We start from the raw sequence: 11,949 nt of genomic DNA, 5'->3' as shown, positions 1-11,949 counted from the left end.
ACATAAAACACCAGTAAGCTACGAGTTTGTATTGTATTTGATTGTCTCGTACAACTTTAGCTTCAAAAGTTTTAGTCAGGCTCTAGTTTTATCCACTTCACCATCGTCATAATATCCCTTCTATCACCAGACAACAATCAAACCCTTCTCTTAAACATTTGCTTGCTGCTACTAAAATAACAGGAATCGATTCAAGACATGTTATGGAAAGAGGCATAATAATCAAAATGAAAATGAAGGCAAATAGATGAATAGAAAAAATGAAGAGGATTACTCTTAAATGTGCATGTGAAACACATATACATATACATATACACCCTTCAGTTGCATATATTATGTCAAAAGATTTGTTTACTGATCTATTCTGGAAATTTCAAAATCCCAAATTCAAAGATAAAAAGGAAATAAAATTAAATAAGAAAAAGAACCTCCATTACTGCCACGAGACGGAAAAGTAGGTGCTCCACTTCCCTGCTTTTCCTGGAGCCCTATTCCCCTACACCATCTTCATTTGCCCTACAAAAACATTGTTGACAACCTAGTTTCCCATCTTTCGCGCATCTAACCATTCTAATTTAATTAGACTGGACAATGATCAACCTTGTCAAGAAAGTTTATGAGCGTCTTGGATGATATGGTAAGCACAATCAACAAGGAACTGCAATGCCAAAATCTCTTCTCAGTGCTGTATCTTGTTTCCTGTATGGTGATAGCAATACGAAGCACAAAGCGCATATTTCTACTCACCGCCAGGTTGTTTTTGCTCTGCCGGTTTCACCTGAACAGCAGCAGGAACAGCATGAACGTATGGGAAACCTGGAACAAGCTGATATGGCTTTCCAGACGTCTGTGTGGCTGCAAATTGTGCAGCATGTATAAGTCCCTGTGATGCTATGCCACCACCTTTCATATTACCAGCAACAGCAACTACGGCTTTTGCAGGGTCAGTGGTGCCAGTGTTAGCAGGAGTAACTGGAGAACACAATGACAACACTGACGTTGAAGTTGATGATCCTGGAGGCAGTGCCTGCTGTTGCTCATTACGGTGTCTTTGAAGAAAGAACCCACTTGCAGCTGTTGTGGTTGGTGAGTGTTGAGCTTGGGCCTGAATGTAAGCATTTGAGAAGAACAGTTGCGCCGGATGTAGTGCATGCTTTTGCTGCTGCTGCTGCTGTTGATGTAGCACTGATTGGGGCTTCGTCCCCATACTTGAAGACGAACTTAAATGGGGGTTTCCCAAGACTGATGGCACACTCCTCCCACCAACGGGAGATGATATCTGACTAGGCACTGATGGAGAGTTCTTGGTCTGCTGAGAAGATAAACTAGATGCTTGACAACCTTTGTTGCCAGTTGAAGTGGAACCTGTTGTCCTGGGACTACCACCAGCACTTCTGGAGATTGAAGTTGTGGGAGAGCCAACCACCATCGGAGTAGAGGGGGATGGGGTGCTACTAGGAGGCTGTTGACTTTGTGTTGAGTTAGGATTAGCTGTGAAAGAAATCTCCGTGTGGTTTTGCTGCGGCCGGGCTTGTTGCTGGGAAATATTTTTTAGGCTTGATGAAGTTGAAGATAGAGATGGAGAAGAAACTTGAGAGCCAGTTGTCCTTACAGAATTCTTCCATTGAGGAGATTGAGCTGGACTGCTGCTGGTTTGCACAAGATTTTGAGGAAAAGGAGACGGGGCATTTGGAAATTTTGTAGCCATAGAAGATGAAGGAATGTGATCAGAATAAGCATTTCCATTACTTGTTACTTGCACCTTGCTTTGAGAAGCAGAAGCAGCCCCAAATTGGTGCGGCTTCTGAAGCTGAAGCATCTGCCGTTGCTGCTGACCACTAGGAGCATTTACACAACTGATTGAAGCAGGCATAAAAGAACCTGAAGTTCTGGGAGCAGAGCCAGGATTAGTTGTACGGGCAGAACTATCAATAACATTGCTGCCAGGAATAGTGGAAACAGACGAATCAGACAGATCTGCCCTGGAGAAGGCAATGGACTGCCCAGCAGAAGCTGAGCTCTTTCCTGCCATGGCATTCCTCCCTTCTTCCACACTAGATGCATCATTAGTTCCATGATTCCCTTCTTCGGAAGCATGATAATTCTTCTTCTTCTGTTGGGCTGTTTGGGCAGCTACAGCAGCTGCCATGATCTGTTGATAGCCTTGCCTTGTACTCTCTGGAAGGCTTTGAAGAATTGCATGATCTCGTCCAAAGGAGGAAATATCAAGGCCAGGAGCAGTAGTACCATTAATGGAGGCAAACGACATGGCAAATGACTGAGATGTAAGAGACTCAACTCCAGCCTTTGAACCTTGCTGTTGGATATGTTGTTTCTTTTCCCCATGGTTACAGCCAGAACTGGTAGAACCACCCAATGATGCAGCAGTCATCAAGGTGAAGTTTGGAGGTTGTAAAGGCATGGCAAAATTCTGACCATAAATATTCATATTTGCACGAGATACTCGGCTGTCAGAAGTTGATGGGCTATCTTTGCCACTTAATTCACCTTCAAGGTGCCGGGCTTGATAAGAAGCATGCTGACTTGGTTGTTGCTGCCGCTGCTGTAGTGGCAAGGGATGAGGCGACTGGTTTTTGGGGGCAGGAAAGCCTTGCAAGTTTCCACTGCCACTACCTGCACCACTTCCATGAGGCCTCTGCTGCAGGTTCTGCAAATGCTTCTGGGAGGATGATGCACCAATTGACATGCTAGTGTTCTGATGACCTTGTTGGATTTGCTGTAACTGTGTAGGTGGCTGTTGCTGCTGCTGAAGCTGTGTTGGGTGAACCATCTGGGAAGAATAGAAAGATCCAGGAATAAAAGGCATAGGCTGCGCATGATTCCCTCGATATGCAGGTGGTGCCCCAACATGTGCAGGAAACGGAAACGGATTATTCTGCAGAATCGCCAAGTACTGGGTTTCATTGCTAGGCATATTCACATAGTTGAAGCTCATTGCAGGGGCAGCAGTTGCACCAGCAGGGGTGGCACTCACTGAGGCAGAATTAGACGAGCTCAAAGTTGTGCCGCCAGCACCAGGAGATTTCACAGACCCAGGTCGAACAGTCGCAGCAGCAGCCTGTTGCTGGCTCAATGGGAAAATAAAAGCAGGGCCATGCTGAAATAGAAATAAACCAAAAAGAAAAATATCAAAATTTTTGTCCAGATATAATTTTGGAATTAAGACAACACTGGACTTCATTAAAAACAAATGAACAGAAAAGTGAAATGAGGTTTTCTCGGGCAAGAGCATACCAGGATATTACTGGGTGCCCCAGGAGGTAGAGCTTGCTGGAGCAGCATTTGCTTTCTCTGTGCAGCATCCACCATGTTGGTAGCAGCCTGTGAACTTTTATCTTTGCCACCATGACCAGGAAAAATTGCAAGTGTCTGCCCCTTGTCTTGTGCAGAACTCACCGCTCTCCCAGGAATGTTCCCATTCAATTCCGAAGCAGGCACAACATTTAGATTTGCCTTCAGACCATAGAGTGAAGCTGAACCAGGTGCCGTGGGCCAGAAAGGATTCATCTTCATGAATTGCTGGTGACAGTGTACATTCCGAGCAATGTAGCAATGGGTTGCACATCTCTTTGGCCTTGGTTGAGTAAACAGCAGATGTGGAGGCTGCAAAAGTCCAAAAGTTCAAGGTAAATTAGAACCCAAAACAATTAAATAACCAAGACCTGAAAACATTAAGAACATATCGACATGCCTGAATAGATGCGGAAGATACAGCGCTCACATCCATGGATACAACACCTTGCAGAGGAGCCATGTATCTGCTCAGGAAGGGAAAAAAATTCATTACCCCCCATTATAACATCTAAACCACTGGTTTATATACTAAAGACAAAAAAGCACAAAACCCAATATCAAATCAACAAGCTATACCCCATTGGAGGAACTCCACCAGGCCAGCTAGCCAATGACATCGGCAAAGGTAAAGCACAAGATTGTGCTGTAGAAAGCCAAAAACAGAAGTCCAGATCAGAAACAAGAGAGGAGAAATTTTCCCAGGAAAAAAAGGATTAACTTTACCAGATTTCTCTTTATCGGGCTGCTGTTGCTCCTGCTTTAGAACATTGTGTTTGAACTTGCTCGCACCGACACTACCTGTGCCACTATCTCTATCAGATTTCTCCAAATCAAGCTTTAGATGAGCATTCCTTTCACTCTTTATAACTGGATTATGCGATTCAGTTTCTTCAGAAGTCAGTTTGGGCTTCTTATTATCCTCGGCTTCCACATTCACATCTTCATTTCCGATATTCACTCTTTTATCATCTTCCTTAACCGTAGACTTCATCTCCTGCACAGGAAAAGAAAAAAAAGCCATTAATTTAAGATACACATCATACCAAGAAACTGGTGAAAGCTAGGTGACTCACCAATTCCATATCTGTGGGCAATGGTTTAGGATCTGAAACCCCAAAATCAATCTCATCATCCCTCTCTGGTGATGATCTAGATGGAGGAATAGCCTAAAACCAAAGTAATAAATAGCTTAGAATTCCAGAGACAAAGAATCAACTAGAAGGAGATAAAAGAGCTTGCATCTTTTAACAAAAGGAGGATCCACACCATCAGATCTATCTGGAACTTCTCTTCCCGCTGACTCTCGATCCCACCAACTGTTGAATTCCTGAAACACCAAAGCTTTCGAGACTTATAACACCCCCATAAAAAGTTAACGAGGAATGAGTAGAAGGAAACAATGCTCACGCTTTTGTCACAGTCTCACGCTCATCATCCAATCGGGGACCAGCGATAGAAGGATTATTAGCAGGAGAAGGTAAAGTTTCCTTCATTGGCGATTGAGACTCCTCTTTTTTACAGATACCCACGTCTCTACTCTCAGATTCTTCAGTCAAAGGCTTAGAATCTGGTACCAAATTGCTCTTCTCTTCCTTCTTTGGCTCAGCCTGAACGAGCTCTGCAGAAGCTGGTCCAGCTTGAGAAGAATTCATCAAAGAAGGACCATCATTTTCAGCCATGGATCCTGAATTATTCTCAAAACTGGGGGAGGTAGCTTCAATTTTAGCGGGTTGATCAATTTCAACCTTAGTTGTTGTAGATGAAATTGAATTGTTCGAAACAGAGAACATAGGAGGTGGTGCTACCGCAGTAGCTTCATCCTCGTACTTCACCGGTCTTGGTCTTTTCCTCTTGGGAGCTGCAACAACAATACCCAAATCAAAATCTGTCGCCCAATTGTTCAGAAAAGCAAAAGTTTCTATTTCTTCTAAACTGAAAGTTACTAACCAATTGCAGACATAGTAGTAGCAGAAGAGTTAGAATTTGAAGGTAAATTGGAAGATGGTTGAGGAAGGGTTGACGGGGAGTAGGAGATCGGTGAAGAGACTCTTGATTTAGAATCAAGATTGTGTTTATTAACTTCTCGTGAATCGAACTTGACCGAATCATTCCCATTTGTATCTTGCTTCAATGGGACTTGTGGCTGCCTCATCAAACCATATAAGACCTCCGCAATCTCCATCTCAATCTCTTCCTGAGCTGAAGATGAGGATTTCGACGAAGATTTGGGTGGCCTTTGCTTTAGTCCGTTAGCCTTCACATCAAAAACCAAATCTTTGTCACTAGATTGAACAAAAAAAGAGCCAAAAACAAAGAACAAAAAATTCAGAAAACTGACCATCTTCTTCCTCATAGTAGCATTGGAAGAAGATGGAGAGGCTGGAGCCGGAGACGGTAATGTTATCATCCCAGCTACACCTGTTCTCACCGGCGAAGTTGAAGCTTGACGGTGAATCTGTTCTCCACCTACTAAACCAACAGCACCGCTACTTGATGCCCATTCATGAGACCTTTTAGTAGAAGCTGTACAAAATAAAATAAAAGGAAAAATAACAAATCAGCCACTTCAAAAGCAAAATACTTGCTAACAAAAAGGCTGAAATTCGTTAATCTCTTCCACCTCTCTACCTGACCGAGCTTTTCTAGGCACCGACACGCCAATCATCTCATCGGCTGCCTTCCACGTAGACGAGGTAGTTGTGCTGGTAGTCAGAACAGGCCCCGAAGGCGGTGTCGTTCTAATGACTTTCACGGGTAGCGGAAAACTCTTCCGATGTTGATGCTGCTGCTGTTGATGATGAATCGACAAAGACCCGGCCATGTTGTTCGGCGGAATCATCCGAACAGAACCTCCTCCAGTTATTCCCCCTCCGTCTTCGTCGTCATCATCTTCATCGTCGTTCACACTTTCTTCAGAACTTTCATCGGCTCCGTCTTCTCTGTTACTTATCAATCTATCGCCTCTTCTTCTCTTACTCGTTCTACTAAAGCGATCTCTTTCTCTTTCTCTATCTCGCTCTCTATCTCGTTCTCTTTCCCTTTCCCTTTCTCGATCTCGATCCTTCTTCCGATCTCTTAAACGCGTCGTTTCTTGAAACTCCACCGGCCCATCATCCTCTGCACAATACAAAAGGGAAAAAAATAAACAAATCAAAAAACTTCACTATGAAGACACCGTTAGAGGTGAAAAGAAAGACCAGATCTGATTTTAAAACCTGGGGAGTCTCTAAGAGAGCTACTTCTATGCCGCCGCCGTGAAAGGCCATGTGTGGCGGAAACGGCAGCCATAGTGGCTCTCCTCGCTTCTCTGGTTCTATCCATCTTCGTAAATCAACTCGTTTTGCAGATAACAAATCAGTTGATATAGAAACAAGACTAATCGCATCACTCCTCAGTCAATCGTCTCAAATCTACCATAATTCGCCCAGAAATGAGCTCCGGTGACTGTCTCCGGCGAGAACCGGATCTCGATAATTTTTCAAAGATCTTGTGTTGAAACAATCTGTCAGACTCAGACTTCAAAGATTTTAGCTTTTCTCTTCTTTCTCTCTGCCCCCCACTCTCCCTCTCTCCGCTCTTTCTTCTCCTTATCTCTCTTTCCTCTTTTTGTGCTCTAAATGTCATCTTCTTTTCGCTATTTCACCCTCAACGAAACCCACTCCAAGCCTTAATGAACGGCCAAGATCCCTGATTGCAATAAGTGCCCACATCTTAACCGTTGATTCCTCGACAAATCAAACGATTTTCATTGGCTTAAACCAACATGGCAAGATCTGAACGGTTGATAAATTATCTCTTCTCGCTCTTAACCCTTTCTAAATTTTTCTATATCGCAACGTGTCATATTTTATTTTTCTTCCCTAATAAGCTTCCGTAGTTTCACCTCACTCGCTACCGATTTGGTAACAATAAAAAATTAATTTGTAATAATATAAAATTTCTTGCCAAAAAATATTTTAAAAATTAAAATTGCTATATATGAATGTAGCATTAGGGTTTGGAGAGCTAAGAACTGTTTCCCAAGAATCTCGATTAACATAGGTAGGGGCTCTTGGATTTCCCGAAGCGATTCGTGACCTGCTATTGCCGGTTGCAGAGAGTGGTAAAAAGTAAATGAGCATTACCATCTCATGGAATCAGCTGACCGCAAAGTATATGTTTACCACCGGTCAATGTTCATTATTTCGGTTCCATGTTTTATAATTATCTTTTAAAAAATTTAAAAAATAATGGAAAAGCAATTTTAACATAAAAATTAATAATACATATTAATAATATATAGAAGATATATTTTATTATGGAATTTAAAAATATTATATTAATTATAATAAATAAGTATGTCAATATTTTATTATTAAATTTTGTACTAATAAAAAAACTAAATTACGAAAAACAGTTGTAGTTAATGTTGGTTTTGGACACCCATAATTAACGGCTCATTTTGCAATTTTTTTTTCATGGCCATCAAGGAAAATAAAACAAAAGCTTTTTTTAATTTAAAATGAAATTACCAAAGCAATTTTTAAGTTGGTGTATATAGTGGGAAAATGAATGGATAAAAAAAAAGTGTAAACGAGGACTTTTTCTCTCAACGAGAAAAGGAACTTAAAAGTGTTCTTTGAAAGGAATTAAATTTTATTTTTTGACTGTGTATTTAGTGTTGCGGAATATAGACGATTTTTTAGTACACAATTTTGTTTTCATCAGTACATCGAACCAATTCAACAACGATTCTGTATGTTTTCTAATTTTCATTTATTTCGTAAATTTATATATTAATTTGGGTTAGTATCTTTTTTTACATTATTATTTGAGTCAGGTTATTGCTTCGATTATTGCTATATATATATATGAATTTGACGATTTGGTTGTATGTTCGATCCCGGCAGTAGTATTGATATCTAACTTCGAAATATGTTCAAAAACTTAAAAGAGTTTGTTCATATATTTTTGTTAATGGCGTGTTAGTTTTTTTAACAGATCCAAAATGTTGTAACGACCAAACTTTAATGGCTGAATGCCATTCTCATACTTGAATGGCCTTTTACTGTATTTTTTAGTGGAAAAATGACCGAGCCACTGTAAACGAACACTCAATAAAAAATTTGTACAAAAATTATAAAAATTGAAATGCAACTTTACTACAAGTATGTAGGGTTATAATATTTTTAGTGTTTACAACAGAACACTAAGTGTAACACCACGAACCCGAGACCGTCACCGGAGTCGAACACCAGGTGTTAACAGACTTTTAAAAAAAATTTCCCAGACACTGCCAATCTGCGTACTAGTCGCTTTATAAAATCATATCTTGAGTTCAGAAACTCGGAATCCAGTTCCGTAAATTTTCCATGAAACTAGACTCATATGCCCATCTACATATTTTTTTCTAGAATTTTTGGTTGGGCCAATTAGTACAGTTTATTAGTCAAAGTCTCCCATGTTACAGGGATCGACTACACTGACCTTTGCGCATTACAACTTGGATATCTCCCTATACAGGGCTTCAATACTGATGCCGTTTGTTTCTATAGAAACTAGACTCAGAGAGGAATCTATACATATATGGCTTGACTCCTAATTGTCTCTGGTTAATTTATAATGAATTTCCAAAGTCGGAACAGGAAATCCAGAAACCGTTCTGGCCCTGTCTCACGAGAACCTGAATATCTCTTAACATACTGTCTGTATGATTGTTTCGTTACTTTCCTATGAAAATAGATTCATCAAGGTTCGGTTACATAATTTATTCACTATTTAATTTCATTCCTACTATTTTTAGTGATTTTCCAAATCTACATTACTGCTGCTGTCAGCATCTGCCTTTAAGGTAGACTTTACCTATTTCATAGTTTCCATGATTCAACTAGCCCTTTTTGCATAAATAGCACAATTTATGATAGTGATTAACCATTCCCATGGCCAATCCTTGTCAAGCATATCCACACCAAATGATTATAACATTATACTCAAACATATATAAGCCATTTTCGCATGGCTATCCAAAATTATACAAGTCCAAAGGGTCCATGACCCACAACAAACGGGTAGTCCTATACATGCCATTTCGAAGTTCAACCAAAATTGTACCAAAAAGGGGGGGCTTTGATAGTGTGGGCGACTTCGACTTCAAAATCCCGAGTCCGATAGCTGGAGAACCAAAATCTATAAAAAAAAGGATCAAAGAAACGGAGTAAGCAATTTATGCTTAGTAAGTTTTGAGCAAGGAATTCCAGCACAACAAAAGTATAGCATTCATGTAGCTAAACGGATAATTTCATATGCACAATTTTTCAATATCATACTTGCTTCACATTACCAACCCTTATGTACATACACAAAAGATCAACTTAGCCAAAGGCCGGTAGCTCGTTTATCAACTGAGCGAATACTTTTATTTGTAAGGGCTCAACTAAATTCAAGCACATACGAAACATACCTCAATGTTGGGATGTTTCTAGAGTATTTACTGAAATTTTTACAGCAAGATCATTCATTCCCAAATCACGTACCTTCGGAATTTAACCGGATATAGCTACTCGTTCAAATGCCTTCGGGACATAGCCCGGTTATAGTAACTCGCACAATTGCCTTCGGGACTTAACCCGGATTTAGTAACTCGCACAAATGCCTTCGGGCTTAGCCCGGAATTAGTATCTCGCACAAATGCCTTCGGATCTTAGTCCGGATATGGTCACTTAGCACAAAGCCTTCGGGACTTAGCCCGGACATCATTCAAATAACCATGCACATTTAACAATAAATCATGGCACATTCATATTTCGTTCTCGTTAGCAAAACTCAAACACAAGACATTTATCATTCTTGCAATTTCGGCTCAATAGCCACACAAAGAGCATGATTTTAATTTGCTTAAAACATGATCTAATCAAATCATAATTTAAGCTCTTTTACTCAAGAACTTACCTCGGGTGTTGTTGAACGATTCCGATAGCTATTCGACCACTTTTTCCTTCCCTTTATCGGATTTAGTTCCCCTTTGCTCTTGAGCTTAATTAAACAAATAAATTGATTTAATCATTTGAGCATCGAAAAGAGGAACACAAGGCACTTAGCCCATATTTATACATTAGACATTAAAGTCACATATGTACGGAATCATGAATCAAACTCAACATTTTAGCTAATTTTTCCCCCTTGGCCGAATTTTCTAAGCCAAGACAAAAGCATCAATATGCTTGCCTCTAACCGAATACATGCAACACCAATCTCCTTCCTATGGCCGAATATGCATGTCTATGTTGGGGCCGATTTCAACACTTAATACATTCTACAAGTATGGTCACTTGTATTGACTAAACACCCTTTTGTTTCAAGTTCAAAACTTGGCTAATACACACATATATACACTAGTAAAGCATCCTCTCCCTTTCCATCAATTTAACACATGCATTACTCATTAATATACAAAAATTATATTCGGCCTTAGCACACAACTTGCTAGCCGATTCTTCTCTATCTAGCAACCAATGCACATATGTGCTCACTCAAAAATGCTAAAAAGAAGATTCAAGAATCATCAATCCACCATCACATGCATCATTAACAAGCTTCATATTTAGCATGCAATGGCATTAACACAAAATCTACCTAGGCCGAATATCATCCCCATGACATAGCAAAGATTTGAACCATGGGCTAATTAGAACTCAAGCTAGCAACTAAAAACATGCATGAATCTCATGGCACAACTTCAAACATACCTTGATCTAGATACAAGTATGGCCAAACCTCCTCCTAATCCTCTTCCAAACCAAACATGAAGCAAGAACTCCTTCCTCCTTCCTTTGAATTTTCGGCCAAATGAAGATGAAAAAGGATGAACAAAATTTTCTCTTTTCTTTTCTTTAACTCACGGCAATGGGGGGAAACAACCACACATTTTTTTTTCATCATATTCCCTTTCATTATTTTATGCCCATGCTCCTTATTTTATTTTTTTTCCACCCATGATGCACCAACACAACATGTCTATGACATGTCTTGCCCATCACACTTGGTCTACCATGCTTGTCATGGCCGGCCACTACTAATTAGGGGGGGAATTTGACATGCAAGTCCCCCCTTTTTATTTCATGCACTAATAGGTCCTTATGCTCCGACCTATCACATTTCAAAAATGTCGCACATAAGTCCTATTGACTAAATTCACATGCAATCGACTAAATCGAAGCTTGAAATTTTCACACATTCATAATTACATATTCTAGACAATAAATATCACATTCAAACATTTCGGTGACTCGGTTTAGCGGTCCCGAAACCACTTCCCGACTAGGGTCAATTTTGGGCTGTCATAACTCTCCCCCACTTAAGAAATTTTCGTCCCCGAAAATCTTACCGGTAAATAGGTTTGGGTATCGTTCTTTCATCGAGCTCTCGGTTTTCCAAGTAGCTTCCTCGATCCCGTGTTTGAGCCATAACACCTTAACTAACGGAACCCTTTTGTTTCGCAACTCTTTCACTTCACGAGCTAGGATACGAATCGATTCTTCTTCATAACTCAAGTCAGATTGAATTTCAACTTCTGAGGGATTAATCACATGTGACGGATCGGATCTATGACGTCGAAGCATCGAAACATGAAAGACATCGTGAATCTTTTCAAGTTCA

The 11,949-nt window shown here is 40.3% G+C and overlaps 1 protein-coding gene across 5 annotated transcripts; it reads right to left on the bottom strand.

Moving 5' to 3' along the window:
- Positions 1 to 248: 248 nt before the first annotated feature.
- On the bottom strand, positions 249 to 6,956 carry LOC107915503 (protein TIME FOR COFFEE). Of its 5 annotated transcripts, none has more exons than XM_041102453.1 (13): positions 6,531 to 6,956; positions 5,944 to 6,432; positions 5,744 to 5,838; positions 5,263 to 5,569; positions 4,723 to 5,173; positions 4,582 to 4,642; positions 4,389 to 4,481; positions 4,039 to 4,309; positions 3,892 to 3,958; positions 3,713 to 3,779; positions 3,256 to 3,624; positions 748 to 3,118; positions 249 to 658 (listed from the first exon to the last, which is right to left on the bottom strand). In XM_041102453.1, exons 1-13 carry the CDS (start codon positions 6,634 to 6,636, stop codon positions 648 to 650), a joined length of 4,758 nt encoding a protein of 1,585 aa, XP_040958387.1. In that variant the 5' UTR covers positions 6,637 to 6,956; the 3' UTR covers positions 249 to 647. The 5 variants fall into 5 exon arrangements, with proteins under 5 accessions (XP_040958387.1, XP_040958386.1, XP_040958388.1 ...); XM_041102452.1 differs by having other exon boundaries at positions 5,654 to 5,838; positions 6,531 to 6,955; XM_041102454.1 differs by having other exon boundaries at positions 249 to 3,118.
- Positions 6,957 to 11,949: the final 4,993 nt, after the last annotated feature.

This window comes from Gossypium hirsutum, chromosome D10 (assembly GCF_007990345.1).
Source record: "Gossypium hirsutum isolate 1008001.06 chromosome D10, Gossypium_hirsutum_v2.1, whole genome shotgun sequence".
NCBI classification, from domain to species: Eukaryota; Viridiplantae; Streptophyta; class Magnoliopsida; order Malvales; family Malvaceae; genus Gossypium; species Gossypium hirsutum.
Note: the sequence above shows the minus strand (reverse complement) of the source record. Positions and strands in the feature narration are given on the sequence as shown.

Bases quoted from the DNA above. Each gene is read 5' to 3' on its own strand.
- LOC107915503 (XM_041102452.1), bottom strand. From the start codon at position 6,636: ATGGATAGAACCAGAGAAGCGAGGAGAGCCACTATGGCTGCCGTTTCC. The intron at 6,433-6,530 runs GTTTTAAAATCA...TGTATTGTGCAG, and splicing joins CTCTCTTAGAGACTCCCCAG to AGGATGATGGGCCGGTGGAG. The intron at 4,310-4,388 runs GTGAGTCACCTA...TTTCCTGTGCAG, and splicing joins TGCCCACAGATATGGAATTG to GAGATGAAGTCTACGGTTAA.